Source organism: Emydura macquarii, unplaced genomic scaffold (assembly GCF_026122565.2).
Source record: "Emydura macquarii macquarii isolate MOO-44397 ecotype Brisbane River unplaced genomic scaffold, CSIRO-AGI_Emac_v2 contig_306, whole genome shotgun sequence".
Lineage (NCBI taxonomy): Eukaryota > Metazoa > Chordata > Testudines > Chelidae > Emydura > Emydura macquarii.
In genome coordinates this window covers 12,018,140-12,035,098 of record NW_027130443.1, presented here as the reverse complement: position 1 = coordinate 12,035,098, position 16,959 = coordinate 12,018,140, and the positions used below count along the sequence as shown (strand labels likewise).

At 53.9% G+C, this 16,959-nt stretch overlaps 1 protein-coding gene across 3 annotated transcripts; it reads right to left on the bottom strand.

Annotated features, from left to right (window-relative positions):
• Positions 1-23: 23 nt before the first annotated feature.
• PCSK4 (proprotein convertase subtilisin/kexin type 4) lies at positions 24-16,151 on the bottom strand. Of its 3 annotated transcripts, none has more exons than XM_067559601.1 (15): positions 15,821-16,151; positions 12,894-12,998; positions 11,899-11,994; positions 11,318-11,446; positions 9,869-9,945; positions 8,765-8,853; positions 7,595-7,767; positions 6,835-7,047; positions 6,118-6,218; positions 5,404-5,507; positions 4,991-5,108; positions 4,249-4,428; positions 3,625-3,749; positions 2,770-2,889; positions 24-1,833 (listed from the first exon to the last, which is right to left on the bottom strand). In XM_067559601.1, exons 1-15 carry the CDS (start codon positions 15,992-15,994, stop codon positions 1,244-1,246), a joined length of 2,394 nt encoding a protein of 797 aa, XP_067415702.1. In that variant the 5' UTR covers positions 15,995-16,151; the 3' UTR covers positions 24-1,243. The 3 variants fall into 3 exon arrangements, with proteins under 3 accessions (XP_067415702.1, XP_067415713.1, XP_067415723.1); XM_067559622.1 differs by lacking the exon at positions 24-1,833 and adding an exon at positions 2,085-2,299; XM_067559612.1 differs by lacking the exon at positions 11,318-11,446.
• Positions 16,152-16,959: the final 808 nt, after the last annotated feature.

Below are 16,959 nucleotides of genomic sequence, written 5' to 3'. Positions count from 1 at the left end.
AGACTGCAGTGCCAGGAGGTGGCTCTGATATCCTCAGCTACAGCCCTGGCGTTTTGACTGCTATTTCCTCAAAGGGGCCAGGGCAGCCCGCCAAGCACTGCCCCGTTACCTGTCACCTTTCTTAGGAGAATTCCCCACTTCAGCTCTGCCCGGAGGTGAAAGCCCCTGAACTGTGAATTCTGAGATGAGAAACTTGAGTCTAAGCTGCCTCCCAAGGCCCAGCCCCTCGGTTCTGTTCCTGGAGCAGAAACCTGCCTCCCTCCTCTTTCTGCACTGCCCCTGTGCAGGCCCGGAGCCAACTCCTCCGCTACCGTGGAGCGCTGCAGCTCCCTCGAAATCCAAGCTGAGGCGCTAGGCGTCTGTTTCCTGCACAAAAAGGCCATGACACTCAGTGATGGTGCCCAGCGCTCTGCTCCGATGGCTCCTCGCACAAACTCGCTGGGCAAAAACCTCTGCACAAAATAAAATGTTTCTACCTCTTCAGGCCCTGCAGCTTCTGTTACTGGGAAGGAGAGTGGCGCAAATGAGGGATCTGAGCAGCAGGAAGTGACGGCGGGACTGGGGGCAGGGGTAGACCCAGAGCTGCAAAAACAGACTTCTGCACCCAGCTGCCATTGCTTTCGGTGGGAATTAGGTTCCTAAAGACCACTGAGGACCTGGGCGGGAGAGCTCAGGACTCGGTCCTTTGTTACCCGTGCCGCTCCAGGCTCTGTGCTCCAAGCAGCACAGCGACCCGGTTTACATCTCTCTTCCTCCCCGGGCCTGCTGCATTGGCTCGCAGCTAAGCCAGCATTGGAGGAGTCAAACGCCCTCACCCAGGTGCAGCAAGAAGAGGGGCAGGTGACTGGGTGGAAAATCCTCTCTCTGCTTGTCAGTTTTCACTCCCCCTCCTTTTCGGGCTGGGAAAGCGATACAAGACGCTGCTGCTGGGCACCTGTAGCAATGCTGCACCCTAGGCGAAGCCTTGGGTCCTTACCTGTGCTGTGCTATAGCCAGGGAAAGATGCAGAGGACAGCAGAGCACCCTACATGCCTCTGTCCCCCGAGTCTCAGGGATGTGGGACCGGAGGATAGTGGTATCAGCACAGGAGCCAGTGCAGTGGTCATGGCAGCCTGTGAGGTTTGTTACATTGCTCCAGTCCGGCCAGCATGCAGCGAGAGATCAGGCCAGCTCTGAACGGCAAGCGCTGGTTTATTTCAGAGGGATTGGGGGGGGTGTATCAAAGTGACAGATGGCAGCCGGGTCAGGTTGTAAGTCTGGAAGCAGCCTGGCCTGCTGTCAGTGGCAGGGCTACGGGGCCAGCTCTGCCCTCCGCTGGTGGCCCAGGAGCCTGCAGCTGCCCCGGCTCATTTAAGCACCCAGCCCCACTCCTGTTCCTGCCAGTCCCAGTCTGTCTTCCCACGTCCAAGCCAGCAGCTGTGGGCAGAGTGCAAGGCCCCCTCTGCTGCCCCCAGGAACCGGCGAGGGACATCAAGTGGTAGGTGACGTAGAGGATGCCCACGAGGAGTGGGCCCCCACCCAGCAGGATCACCAGGACGAGGACAGCGAGGTGCTGACGGTGCTGCGCTTCCACGACCTTGCGGGGAAAGAGGGAGGAGTACGCCGGCTGCGAGCATGAGTGGGAGAGCTCATGGAAGGTGCAGAAGGGAGGGCAGGCTGTGCAGTTGTTGGCGGTGTCCCCCCGGCACGTGTAGCAGGACGGGTGGCAGGTGGCACAGACCTGGATGGGGTGAGCGCTCCCAGCCGAGAGAGACCTCCGGGAGCGGTTGTAGTAGCGGGGAGGACAGTAGGACAGGCACAGGTGCTGGAATGCGTAGAACGGGGTGCTGCATTCTGCGGGGAGAGGGGCAAGAGACAGCATGAGCACAGAGCACCTCAGGCTATGTACTGCAACCGGGGCTGAAATGCAGCCACCTCTGGGGTGGGAGGGCAACAGCCAGCACAGAGCCTGCTGCACAGCTGTGGGGCACAGAGGGACCTAGTGTGGACCTGCTAGGGACCTAGCAGAGGGGAGCCTGAGCCCAGATCCACAAAGGTATTTCAGCGGCAGTTAAGAGCCGAGATACCTTTGAGGATCTGGGGCTTTGGGTTTAAGGCCTTCTCCAAGAAAGCCCTCCAGGCATGGAACTCCAGTTACTTCTAGCTAGGACAAGGGTTAAATTGGCCCTGGCTGGATTCGAATCCGTGACTCCAAGGCCTCTAGGTGGTTTCCAAGTTCTGACCTGCTGCGCAGAGCACCGAGATGTCCCCGGGAAGTAAAGCAAGACAGGCGCTCGGCTCGGAAGCGGCGCGTTTCTGGCTGCGGGATGGACAGGCTGAGACTTAGTCTGATTCAGCCCCAGGCCGATCCAGTTTGCTGAACCCCAGCAAAACGGGTGATCAGCCCCCTCTGGCAGAGCAGACAGTGCCCCGCCGTAATGGAGGGAGACGAGGCCGGCGTGCAGCAGCCTCGTTCCTGGGGCCAAACGGAGATGCCAGAATGGCGAGGGCCAGGGCCCAGCACCCACGGGAGGAGGGGGGGTCTGTCCCTCAGTGTCCCCCTGGCCCGCTGAGGAGCAGCCATTGACTGGCTTCTCAGGAGTCCCAGCCAGAAGGGTCTCAAGAGAACACAGGCGCCTCCCCGGGGCTTCTGCATGGATGTACCTACCCCCGCCCCACTGGGCAAATGGTCTCCAGGTGACTCCTAGACAGCCGCCTGTGCTGCCAGGGCCCTCCCTGCTCCGGGGGTGGGTCAGGGAGAGCAGGATACGAAGATCAAGGACAACTCACCCTCGCACACTCCCTTGGCGTCCCGCCTGACACACTCGCTCACCACGGAGGCTGCTATCCGTCTGGCCATCATGTCCTCATCCGTTCCATACAGCTGCAGGACCACGCTGGTGAGGAACCCTAGCGGGCGGGGGAAGATGGGGAGGGGAGGGCTTCAGACTCGAAGCTGGGGCGCCCAGGATGGAGACACCCGCACGGGCACTTAACGGCACCCCAGCCCCGAGGGGCTGGCCCAAGGCACAGCACGGTGTGGCGGAGGAGTGCTGGGACCACGTGGTGTTCGATGGGTTAGTGAAAGAATGCCAGGGTGATTCTCCACCCCATCCCAGCTTTACAGGCCATGGTACCTACGAGAGAGCCCCTGGCAAGGGAGCTCCCAAGGATCCCAAGCAGGCACAACCGCACTAGCTCCAAAATCCCCACCAGAAGAGGACATTTAGTTCAGGCCCCGTGTACACTGAGTGGTGCAGGAGACGGCTGGGATAAACAGGAGAGCAAAGGAGGGGCGCCTAGGGGAGGAGATGTAACGGCTCTGGGGCACAAGGGATTAACACTGACAGGCGTTCAGGAGAAGAGCTATGAACAGCCACCCGGGAGACACCAAGGCCGCTGGGAACAGCGCGCTCCCACTGGAAGAAGGCAGCGTGAGTAACAACTAACCCAGAAAGAGACCTCGCTGCCTAGACCTCCAGGGGATCCCTGCTCCAGCTCCGCACAGCCCTGCTAGCCGAGCCATGGACACAGCAGCCTGGTATGGCCTGAACTCTGCTCACCCTCAGCGAACCAGAGAAAAAGCAGCTGTAGCAATGGCAAATAGGCCCTTGCAGATGTCTCCCGTGTGACAGGGATGCTCACCTGTGTTGTAGGCATCGCCCTTGTTCTCCAGTAAGAGCGTCCAGGTGCCCTGTGGGTCCTCGTCCCAGAAGTGCGTGGACATGAAGGACCAATCCTTGTAGCCCTGGTTGCTGGTGTCGTACGGCCTAGTGGGGCGAGTGAAGGGAAACGCACAAACCCTTCAGCCTTTGGACACTAGAAGGTCACGGGATGCACTTCAGAAGCCAGCTGGAGTCTCTCTCCTCTGGGCATACGCTGCTCCCTGGCTAGGGTCAGGAAGGAACCTGAGCCCCTCTAATGTAGGGTTTCACCATGTTGGAGCCAGGAAACCGCAGCAGATAATCCATGGATCTGTTCCACTGCGGCAGTTCTGACGTCCCCAGCGCAGAGACACGACCCGCCTCTCACCTCGCTGGGACCACCCCATCCTCCCAATCTCTTTTAAGTAAGACCAACACCTGTTCCTGAGCCTTTGGAGGGTTCTGACCCCCGGGTTGAGATCTCCTATCCCGTGCCACGGCTCTCTTTGGAGCAAGCCCACTCCCTGCTGGTCAGGTTTTAAGTCTCTAGAGTCACGTAATTCCCCTCTGGTCACCACAGGCTGCACCTTCCCCCATGGAAGGAAGCGTTCGGTCCACACCGTACCTGATGGCCACCAGGGTGGACTTGGTTCCCATCGGGCTAGTCAGAGAGATGGCCAGATCCCCTCTCCTGCTGTAACTCAGGGAAATGCGGACCTGCACGTGCTCCAGGGAGCGGATATGCCTGGTCCTCCCGATGCAGCCAGAGACATTTTTGCTGACTGTGAGTTTTGAGCCTATCTCCCTGCCAGGAGACAAGAAAAGGAGGTGAAGGCATCTATCCCCCACCTCCCAGACACCCACTGAGACCAGGTATTGGGGAGTCGGCTCTTGCTTCAGTGGATATTTTTTTAATGAAACCACAGAGGAACTGCATCAGTTCAGGTGTGTCCAGCAAACAGGAGCTAAAGCAGAGCAGAGCTTTGGGACAGAAGTTCTTGGGTTCCAAGCAGAGGACGGGATCAAGCTCTGAAGTCTGGGTTATTCTTTTTTGGAGGTAAGAGAAAGACCCACCCCCCCAGTGGCCCTGGCTCTTGCCCCCATGAATCTGAGTGACAGACAGTCAATCTTTGCTGCCACCCCCTTTAACACCCACACAACTGCAACAGCAGGAGCTCCTGAAGGGCTGTGGTGTTTGTAGACACTTGAGAACCTGGTCCCCCTCCCAAGCTCTCATTTCCCTGTAGAAGCGTCCTCAGGAAGTTGTTCCCAGCTCCTGCTTTGTGCAGGGAAGGGCTTTTCCACCAGGATTCCCCCTGACCCGTGCAACGCAAAGGGTCAGATTCCAACAGGGTTTCTTCTCTTACAGGGGCACGTAGACAACCTTGACTGAACACTTCCTCTGGGGCCTGCTCGTAGTCCACTTCTTGGCTAGGTCCACGAGATCGCCAGCATTCAGGAGTCCATAGCCGTAATGGTGGCTCACTGAAAAACAGAGACCCCCGCCCGGGGAAGACTCAATGAGCTCCAACACCAGACTGTTTTGTTGTGTTGCACACCAAGCAGGAAAGGAGCACCTAGCTTAGATGCTGCCGCATTAGTGGAGACCATCGACAGCTGACAGTCTGGCAAGGATTTCAAGCCTTTTTTTAAACCACGTTATACTAGAGTGGACGCGAATAGGGTCCCTGGTGCCGATAGCACGCCGCATCCAGTAAAGCGCTAACGAACGGCTGCACGTGCAGTTCAACAGCTCTGCAATGGCTCGACCAAGCCTCACCTTTGCGTCCAGCTCCATTCAGGGCCCAGTCTTCTGCCTGCAGGTGGGCTGGTTTGGAGGCTCTCACCACGAGGTGCTGCATGTCGCGCCAGGTCAGTGCTGGGCTAGAGACAAGGAGGACTTGGGGAAAGAGGTCTCCTCTATCCAAGGCTGATGTGACTCAGGGGCTGGGGAGAGGGGGCAGGTGGCTTCTGCTTATCTGCACAGCAAGTAGAGCGTGGGCAATGTCAGGGCAAGCTTCCTCCAGACAGTCCCTGCTCTGCTCTCCCGTGCTTTGGAGAGGCCGCGTTTCAGGGTTAAGAGCGGAGCATCTGTGGCTCGTTCAGTCCGTGGCTTCTCTGCCAACAAGCGGGCCAGTGAGGGCAGATGGTGGGGTGGACACCCAGCCACTTGGACCTGGATGGAGACCAACCAGCTGGCTTACCCCAGGCAACTGAACAACTGGGAGGGGACGTTCACTTTGGTTTCTGAATTATCTCCGTGGAAAGGAGCTGCACATCCCTGGTCATCGTGAACTATTTTGACTCCACATCACCAGTTACAGGGTTTGCTTTTGTCGGGGTGACAGGGAGATATTTTGGTCCTAATTCCTACAGAAAGGCCCTGGAAAGAGGCCGTAGGGCGTAGCAGAGTCCCTGTGGGTAGAGGCCGCATTGCTGAGGCAGGGACAGCCTGAGGAGGCAGGAACGCAGCGTGAACACACGTTCTACCTACTTGGCCTCCAAAGCGAGTGCGATCATCCCAGCGGCCAGGGGGGCAGAGGCGGAGGTGCCCGTGTGCTTGTCGGTGCAGCGCTGCCGCAGGTCAGTTGTCACCTAGGGCGAGAGGGGCGGGTCAGGAAGCCCCGGGATTGACTTAGAGATGCAGAGACACGTTCTGTGCAGAATCCTTGGCTGGATCTGAGCTGGCGCTTGCTGGTAAAGGAGCATGGATGAAATGAAGGGCAGGATTTCCTGGGCAGAGGTCAGGTTGAGCTTGGGGAAGGCGGGGGAAAATGTTCCTGCTCTACCCAGCAGTCAGCCCCACTCTGCAGTTCCTGCCAGGGGAACACCAGCAGCAGCACAGGCGCTAACAGAGAGAAGAGATGGGGAGAGAGAAGTGTGGTGTGGGAACGAAGAGACCCCCAACCCTCCCTCCCCTGACTTCAGAAACTGCCTGGAGCTATGAGGAGTAAGGAACAGTAAAGAACAGGTTACTGACAGCAAAGACTGATGCAAAGACTGATGCTTCCCTGTGGGGCATGTAAGTTTCCCCTCCTCCCCATCCTTTCCCTCTTCATACCCTCAAGACACCCCCTTCAGACAGAGACGCAGACGGGACCCTCCAGCCATCTGTCTGCTCCCCAGTCGGCCAGAAGGGTCACTGCTGAGCCTCCTGGGTCTCTAACGCAGCTTTCTCTAGGAGAGGGAGGCAGGGGCAGGGGGGACTCACGATTTGCTTCTCGTTCTTGGTGCCACTGCTGTAGGTGGTGGTGAGGGTGGAGGCGCAGGCCTCGCTGTACCAGGGCACCTTGCCGCTCTGGGTCGCGCTGCCCACCGACAGGGTGTGGATGCTGTTGGTGTAGCCGTCGCAGTTGCAGTTGTCGTAGCGGAGGCCACCGTTGCCAGAGGCCCAGACGAAGAGCGAGCCCAGGCCACCGCGTCCCTGTTGGGAGGGGAGCAGGCAGGGACCAGTGTTGCGTTGGGTCCTGGGGGGTGGGGACCAAGTCGCATGCTGTTGCGGGGGTGTTAGGGAGACACTGGGCTCCCGTCTGTTGGCAGCAGGGGCCCTCAGACACAGCTATTCCTGGGTCCTGGCTACCGCTGACCTTGTTTCCATGGGAACACAATATACTGTAGCTAAGCTGACCGATCCCTGTCTGCCACACCGTGCACACAGGTGCTTTTATGGAGGTGGCTGGGAGTAAATGGGTAGGGAGGGGCTAGTCACATGGGAACTAAACACCATATCTGTTCATTCTGGATCAAACCAAGGCTCCATCCAGCCGAGCCTTGAGCAGTGGGCTGGCTCGGACGCGTCAAAGGAAGGCAAGAAAAATGCCCCTCAAAAACCCGGCACACAGGGCTGCGTGGTGCGTGGGGAGCAGAATCCCTCCCTGAACTGGGCCCTGCTGTCTCGCCTCGCTGGGGGGCTGGCGTAGCGAGCCGTCACGAGCTCTCTCAAAGGAACCAGGCCCAAAGCCTGCGCTTACGTTCGCTATCCCCTTGTAGAATGCTTCCAGGGCCAGGACGCCAGGTCCGTCCACCGTTTTCCCATCATCCTCCGGGCCCCAGCTAGCGCTGTAGATGTGGATGTGCTGAGGGCGGAAACTCAGGGACTGAGCCTCCACGATGTCTGTGATGGGTCCATCGAGCATCCTCACACCTGCGGGGCCAGGGAAGAGAGGTCAGAGGTCTCAACCAGCCAGTGCTGCTGCCTTCAACAGGCCCATGGGCTCTCTCGCTCTCTCTCTCTCCAGGTGAGGCAAGCATCTTCAGTCGCTGACATTAGCGTGCAAGCCTCCATGCTTGTCTCTTATTAAGCTAAACAGGTCACCTGAGCACGAGCCCTATTTGCCAAACACGCCCACTGAAGGAAATCAGCCTGAGCTACGTGCCATGAGTGGTGGTGCCCGCTCCGCTGGGCGCTGCTGCACCGAGCCAGGCTTTGCAGGTGGTGCACTAGAGAGCCAGCTTTCAAGGGCATTTATTAAGCTAAACCGCCTCCCTTGCACCGGGAAGGCCGGTGGCCAGAACAGGGTGCAACAGCCCCGCTTCGTAACCCACAGCTCGTCTACTCTGTTTGCAGCAGCTATGCAAGAGCACCCTCTAGTGTCACGCCAGACTCCAGCTCCAGCCAGGTTGGGTAGCCCTTTGTACGCGTTCAGCGCAAGGCACAGGCGTTAACTAATCAATCTCCACAGCACCCTGGGAGGCAGGGATGGTGTTTTCACTATTCTACAGATGGACACGCAGAGGTTAAGGGACCAGATTTTCAGAGGGGCTGAGCACCTGCCACTCGCACTGGTTTCAAATGGATTTGTAGCTACGTGCTCCTGCTGCAAAAAAAAAAAAATAAATAAATCAGTCAGGTCCTAACTGATTTGTCCAAGGTAGAAATCGGCAGAGCTGGGTTAAGAGCTCAGGAGCTCCTGCCCTCAAGCGCTGTGCTGAATCCACTAGACCACGCTGCCTCTTCGGTCAGTCACAGCCTGTTTTAACCAAGAGTTTGGTCTGAGATGCCAGCAGAACTGCCCTTAAGCTGCGCTGCCTAGTCCCTGTTCTGTGGCCATGCACTCCATAGATCGGGGCAAACTCGGGAGCTCCCTTCCCATGCGCCCTGATATCTGGCAAGTATTACCCCAAGAAAGCGGGTTGCTTACCTCCAATTTTTGCATTGTACGCGACGCCGACTCCACAGATTCGGTTGTTAGCTGTGGCTGCCACCTCTCCTGCGCAGCGTGTCCCGTGCCTGAGGGACAGAGTCAAGGAGTCAGAGTCACCACAGCCAGATTCCCCCATGTGCTATACCTTGCCACGAGGGACATCGCATGCTAATCCTAATTAGCAGCTGTTCTCTCCCTGAAATATTCCATTAGAGTTGGGGTGTTCCCTCCTTAAGATACGTTGCCATTTGGGGGTGGTCCTTCTAATGGGAAAAGTCTCCTCAGTTTAACCTAGATACCAGAACCTCTGTGCTTTTAATCCCTTCTACTCAGCGTAAGAGATGGGGGGATGCTGTCTAGCTTTACCGCTCTCACAAGATTCCCAGTGAAAAAGCGATCAGAAGCGCTCTCCATTCAGGCAAGACTCGTCACATGCAAGTCGTGGTAAGTGGTGCAATAGCAGCTAGCAAATGGGATGACACAGAGAACCACCAAAACCACCCAGCAGCCACCCAGTCTGCCTGACGCCCAGACGGGGACTCAATTAACAGTAGCTGAGACCCTGGTCAGTGTCATCGCCCAAACAGCACTTCAGGAAGTAGGTGCAATTCTCAGAAAGATCCCTCTGACTCCAATCCAAGTGCCTGAATCAGGGCCCCCACATGGGGGGCGGGAAGGGTACACTCTACTGGGGCCCGGAGGCCTTGGGGGGCCCGGCCCAGGCTGCAACCCCCATTGCCATGAGGAAAAAAATTTTCATGGCTCATGAGATTGTATGTGTAGGATGAGGGATTGTGGGATGTGTGGAGGAGGGGGCCTGTGTTACACGTTTGTACTGGGCTCAAAAAAATTATGCTTGGGCCCTGGCCTGAATGTCCCCCATATGAACACTCATCCTTTGTAACACCAGACCTTCATTGAGGAGGGACAGAATTAGCTTCCACCTTCTTCACCTCTATGCATCCTAACAATGAATCTCATGACATAGCACGAGGCCAACCCAGGATATTCGCTCCAGCACCAGAAACTCAAATCCTAGGGCGAGGGATTTCGATCTGGCCATCCCAAATAACAGCATCCCTGTCTGCTGTAGGAACTCACCGATTCTCATCCCAGACATTGTAATGAGGCTGTGGGTCCGCGTCATTACTGTTGAAGTCATAACTCGCAAGGGGATCCTAAAGCAAGAGGAAGCACAAGAGCTGAGAAGGTCTTGCTTCAGAAAGCTTGTCTTTGCTACAATGGACATGATACAGTCTCTTTAACTCCTAAAGTAAAGCCACCAACAAGGTAAATATCCAGCATCTGCATAGCACTCCACATTGTGAGTGTTCTTCACAAGTATTACCGTGCCTGGGACACTGGTAAACCATATCCCAGGTGTTAATCTAGGGAAATCCTACGGCCTGTGTTGCACAGGAGGGCAAACTAGATGATCGGAGTGGTTACTTCTGGCCTAATAATCTATTAATCCCTATTTTAAAAACAGGAAAACAGACATTAACCTAAAGCAACTCAGTAGCAGAGCCAGGATTAGCACATTAGCTTCCTGGTTCCTAGTCCTATGCTCAGTCCACTGGGTTACTGCCTCAAGGATATTTGAACACAGCAACCACTTGTCTCTTGCTCTCCAGCCACCAAGAATGAAGAGTTTATCCACACACACAAATTGCACTGGATTAATTTAAAAGATGTTTAATAAACAGGATTTAATTAAACCAGTGCAACTTTGTAACGCACTCTATTGATTTAAACTCAGTTTATCTTGGGTGCAAATTAAACAGGTTGCAATCAATTTAGGGTCCTACACATAAACTTGCACTGGTTTGACAAAGTCTGCTTATAATCACAGCTTTAGTTAAACTGGCAGTACTCTGTGTTCTGACCAGAGTGTTCGGATACCTAACGCTTTACAAAGGAAGTCTGTGTCGTTATCCCCATTTTACATATGGGGAAAGAGAGGCACAAGGAGGTAAAAAGTCACTCGCTAAAATAACCCAGCGGATCTGTAGCAGAGCCAAGAAGAGAAGCCAAGTTTCCTGAGTCCCATCCCAGTGCTCTGTCCATTAGACCACGCTGCCTCTCCGGGGGACCATATGGCTGGGAGGAAGGCGTCAACCCAACTCCTATGCTATTTAGAGGATGTAGGAGATGCACTATAAATGATCGCTTAAGGCGATTCAGTTGCTCTTTTCTCCATTTGTTTTCTGAGCATGTGCTGGGATGCAAAGGTTTATTTGCTGTGCAGCTTCCTCTAAGTACATCTCGTCGCGTTTCTTTGGTCTTGGGTATTTCTTTTATAAAAGCCATGTAAAATTTCTGAAGTTTCCCTCAGTGAGAGAGTTCACTGTGAAGAGACTAAGCCTCTCAATCCAGCCATCCAGAGGTTTGGATCCCCAGGGCCAAGCCCCACCACATCAGGATAACGGCTCTTTCACAGCTTCTCCTCTCCCTTGCAGGGAAGCAACCGGTTGCAGCTGATTGATCCCAAACTCCTTAGCTGTGAGGTCACAACATTGGGACGCCAGGGTAGTTTCAGATTGATCTTACATAGTTAGCAGACAGATCGGGGTGGTTCTTTTCAAGTCCATCATCCAGGATGGAGAGCACCACGCCCAGCCCGGTGTACCCCTTACTCCACGCCGTGAGGACGTTCAGGTCTGGACTGATGTCGTTATTCTGAAACAAAAGCCAGATCAGGTTTGATCACAGTGGCCCATTGTGGCCTGTGATCTATGAATCTCCTTGAAGAATCATTGAATCGTAGGATTGGAAGGGAGCTCAAGAAGTCTTCTAGTCCAGTCTCCTGCACTCAAGGCAGGACCAAGCATTATCTAGACCATTCCTGACAGGTAATTGTCTAACCTGCTCTTAAAAACCTCCAATGACAGAGATCATTCTGATTTATTATCATTATTATTCCTATTTTACAGCTAGGGAAAATGAGGCACGCAGTGAAGTGACTTCCTCAAGCTAGTCAGAGCTGAAGAATAGAAGCCAGGAGGCCTGGCACCCAATTGACTGCTCTAACCTCTAGAACACACTTCCTCATGGACCACTAAACCAAGAGGATATGGTAGCAGAGACAGAGGAGGATCAGGAAGGAGGAGATAATGAATATAAATTATTACCATGTACCACTGTTTATGGAACCAAGGATCTGTGGGCACTACAGCGATGGTTCTTTTCGTACGTCTCTTCAATGTTTGCTGCTCAAACCAGTGGACCTAGAGAGAGGAGTGACCCTTCTTAATGCCAGGGAAAGCTGCAAGTTCCTCTTCACCGGTCTACTCCCAGTGACAGATTTCACCTCCCATTGTATATTTCCCATACCATTTATACCTCTATGATCTACTGGCTTGGGAACGGCCATTTTAACTGTACATCTAAAGGTTTTCCGTGTCCACCAAAGTAGATCTCATTTCCTAAAGTTCTAGTCTGGTTGCAAAGCACTAATGACCACCGCCTCCTCACCCAACGGAAAAGAACCTCCATCAATTCCTAACCAAATCAATTCCAAAGTCTGGAACAGGGCATCAAATGAACTAGCAGATCTTTGGCAAAAGCATCCAAGGTTTGCCTCTAGAAGACTACAGTACTTCTATGTAAAATAACATTCGCAGTTGCTCACAGTAAGATAAAAGGGCTATTGATTCTCATCTTTCAGATCTGATCACCAGCTGGGACTAAAGAAGAAGGCTCCTCCTCCAAACAAACAGGGGATAGTAAAGTACTATTAGTTCTTCTACCGTCCTCTGAAGCACTGGCTGCTGTCACGGACAGGCTATCAAAATAGCTGGGGACTCTGTGTGCAAGGTTACACATGCACAGCAGCTCCTTTCAATCTGTGCATGATCTGCTGTATTTATAGACATGACGGTGGAACTCAGCCCCTTGGTCTATCCCTTTACACCTTAGCTCTGACAGGAGGAAAGAGGCCATGCTACCTCTCAACCAGATGTTACAAGCTCGATGCAGGAGTAACTCTGTGATATTCTCTGGCCTGTACTATGCAGGAGGCCAAGCCAGAGGATCGCAATGGTCACTTTTAGCCTTACAAGCCACAAACACATTTTCTAGCAAGCTGAAGTTCTTTTGAGCTCCCCCTGGAAATTACACTCTTCACCTTAGGCTCTCTTTTCAGACGCAAATGCCAGCCCCAGTGTCGGTCCAGGGATTTCTGCACTATGCCTCGGTGTTTGAAATGGTAATAGTGTTCCCCTTCAATTATCTGCAGAAATAAGAGTTACACGTAAGGCTATGACACAGGTGACAGCCAGACACCTCCAGCAAAATTAACCCTGTTTGCCATTCAGCATAATAAAGTGCAGATTCTGCCATTCTTGGAGTATACAAGCTAGATCTCTGCTCCCCTATAATCACCTCCTCTGGGCTTACCTTAGTGTATAAAAACAGAACAGAGTAATGGTTTTAGTTTTTTTTAAACTGGCTGTTGCATTAGGAATTTCACTTCTACATTTGCCTTTATCGTTTTAGAATTCCCGTAAGAGTAACGGAGAGCTAATGTTTCTGATCAACCTGCCAACTGCTGGCTAACTGGAGTGGATCTGTCAAAGTTTCCATTTTACTCAATCATGGGGCACTGGGTAAAATTACAGAGAGTGACAGTTAGAATGGAATTTTGTTCTCCCCAAAGGACAGGCGGCCTCCAAAGATCCCCAGCCCTGAAAACACCAAGTGTAGAGAGCTGTTTCCACAATCGATTAGCAAAAGATGTCTTTTAAAGTGAAAGACAGGGTAGAAACAAAACAAAGACCTGCACAGTCTTTTAAATATTCTATGAGGCCATTTGGATGCTACAACAGAAAGCTAGGGAAGGACAAAGAGGTGGCGCTGATAAAGAGGAAATTCTTGTAACATCAAATAGCAAACACAGTGCTCTGCTGAAGAGATTAAAACAATTGTAGCAAGTTTCGGCTCAAAACTAGGTTACTCATGCGGCTGAGTTACCCTGAAAACAGGCCTATACAATGGCAAAGGTAAGTAATTGTTACTTAGCAAAGCACCACTAGGATAAAGGTTGGTTTGGCAATTGAAACATTACCTTGTAGTGAACATGCTGCCAAGGAAACAATGGGAGGGGGAAGTAGAGGGCAAACAGCCATTCAACTACCCAGACCCAAGGTCAATGGAAGAAGGGGGTGGTTGCTGAGACTTCTGAAATAGTGCAATGTGGAACACCTAGAACAAAAGACAGGTGGAAATCCTAGAGTAAATTCAGAGTGACTGTGAGAGCAATCAAAGAAAAAGGGCTAAGAGGATAATGGATTTTGGAAAGAGGTGAATGAGGTGACATTGAATTAGTTGGACACCTAGCTGTATGAAGGACCAGCATTCCCTTTGCCCAGGATTGTGCAAAGAGGGCAAGCCATTGTATCATCAAAGAAAGCACCATGGAAGACCGGTAGGTGAGTGTCTGAAAATCAAGGTGGAAAGTCAGCTGGGGGCTCGTTTGGTATAAAAGATCAGATTGAAAGGTGAGGTCATTTGTAACCAAATAGCTGCTGCAGTGGTGTTTTCCAGGCCTAAAACTGGTTGTCTAGGTAGAGAAGGTGAATTGGATCTCTCATTGATTTACGACACATGGCAGGAAGATGGCTGTGGGCCAGTTAGAACTAAAAGGAGATAAAGCTCTCTTTCAGATAAGAGTTTCCACTGGCCAGCTGGCTTTGTGCTAAGGAAGGTACAATAAGCTAGGGAGGCAGCATGATCTAGTGGACAGTGCACCTGACTGGGAGTCAGGACACCTGGGTTCTAATCCCAGCTCTACCATAAACTTGGCGCATGATGTTGGGTAAGTCTATTTCTCCTCCCACCCTTTATTGGTCTTGTCTATTTGGACTGTAAGCTTTTCAGGACAGGTGCACCTAGCACAACACTCTAGGTGCTATAAAACTTAAAATAAATATAAATGGAAAAGTGCAAAGAATGCATCGGCAGAGACCAGGAAGTGCTGAATAGAGCCATGAACTGCACAGTTTGGAAAAGTAAGTATTCTCATCTAGTATTGCTATTATATTATTAAAAAATTCAGATACATTTTTTTCATTAGTCTGGGTTTTTTTTTGATAAAAGCTTCTTTTTTATAAAAAACTTAATTATGGGGCCAAATATAATTAGACAGATCTGGTCTGCACCAAACTTTTTTCCTTAAATTTCCATCCATTGCTAAATCCTCTGGTGGCAGCATTAGCACAGATAACGCACTGGACAGCAGTGTGTTTTATACAACCTTGCTATATAGATCCTCTCTTTAAAGATTCATTTGCATCTGTTGTCAATGCCCACCTGCATCCTGCATGCTTTTAGCTCGAGCTGCCGCAGGAGGAGGAATTGATAATGATACTAGAGTGTCATCATCTAAAATAAAAATCGATCCTGATAAAGGCTTCTCAAATTCAGATAGGAGAGAGAAGAGGGAGAGGGAAGGAAGGAAAACGGGTAAATGAGAATCAAGGTTTGCGGGAGGAAAAGAATGCAACATCCAATGGCACCTATGCAAGGCTGGATTGAAGCCGCCTACTTAGTCCTATGTCCAGTGTATTAATGTCACTTCTGGACCATGCATCTTTAACTGCTGGCCAGAGGCGATCAGAAGCATGCACTTCTGCAGCATGTCAGCCTTTCACCAGCTGCCACTGCAGACAGGCGGGTGGGGTTAGAGGAGCGGCCTTGCGCCCTGGCTCCCAAGGGGAGATTTTTCCACCTGGGGAACAATTGGTGGGATGCTTTTTAGAGGCAGGGGTGTGTGCTTCCTTGTAAACACCTCCCTCCCCCTCCACAGCTTGGAAAGGGACTGCGTTCCTGGGGCAGAACTGGAGGAGGTGTTGGGGAGGGAAGGGTTTGGGGGCAGCTGCTCTTGGGGAGGGGGGTGTGGTGTGGGGCAGGAACAGTGTGTGGGGCAGGAGCCTGAGGAAGAGCAGGATGGGAGGAGGGGGGGGGGGGAAGGTTCCCCCAGCTGCTCCATGACCCTGTTGCTGGGGCTGGCGTTTGCAGACTGACCCCCACCTCCCCGGCCTGCCGCCCCCTCACCTGCCCCAGGCAGAGCAGCCCGTGCTTGCGGGCCAGGCGCTCAGCCTCCCGGGCCCCGGCCGGCACCCTGGCCGCCCAGCTGCTCAGGTAGATGCGGGGCCCGCCCAGGCAGCAGGAGGCGCCGGCCAGCAGCAGCAGCGAGAGCCGGAGCCAGGCCGCCGCCGTCCCCGCCATGGCTCCGCCCGGAGCGAGGCCCAGCTCTCCCCTGCCCAGGGGGGCCCACGCGGGGCAGGGGGCCTTAAATACCCCCCGGCCGGGATCTGCGGCCTAGCCCTACGCCTGCAGCCCGGGCCTCGATTTTGCCTCTCTCCCCGGCCCCGGGGGAGGGTTGCTCGGCCTCCCGCCTCGCACCCGCCACGTGTTCACACCCCGCCCCCACCGGGGTCGCCATAGCAACGGCAAAGCCAAGGGAGCCGGGAACGACACCCTCGGCTCCCCACAAACTACAGCTCCCAGGGGGCCGCACGACGAGAGAGGCGGGTCATTAGCCGCGAGGCCTCATGGGAGTTGTAGTTTTGTGTGTGCGCGCGCCCCCCTCCCTTACTGAAAGAAGATGACAAGGGGGGGGGGAAGAGACCTTCTTCTCGTCATAACTATTTTGTAAATTGTTATTATCATTGTTATGATTTATTTGCATCAAAATCGTGCCTAGGCAGAGCCAGTCCTGGCCCAGGACCCCACTGTGCTAGGCGCTGTATAAATCCAGGACCAAAAGACAGTCCCCGCCCCCCAGGAGCTTTACCATTTCAATCACTAGGTGCACCCCACCCCCTTCGTTAGGCTCTGGGTCTGCCGCCCATCTCCCGCCCTGCCCTGCCCTGCCCTGCCCTCACAGGCCGCCCCTGCGCAGAGAGTGACACCGGCTTGCTTTATGTGCGCGCGGAGCGGCCCCGGGAGCAGCTGTGCTGGGGCCGAGCCTTCTCTGCAGGGAGCTGCTGCTGCTGCTGCTGCTGTTCAGCTTGTCAGGCTGGGTCACCCTCTCCTCCAGTTCCGGCTGTCCGGCTGCAGCCTCCTCTCGGCTCTCCCCTGAGCGCGGCGCCCTCTCCTGGCATTGCCCCGGGGGGCTGCCCCCGAAGGGGACTCACCCTGCCCGACACTGCGCTCGCCCTTCGCCCCGAACCCTGACTCCTGGGCGCCCT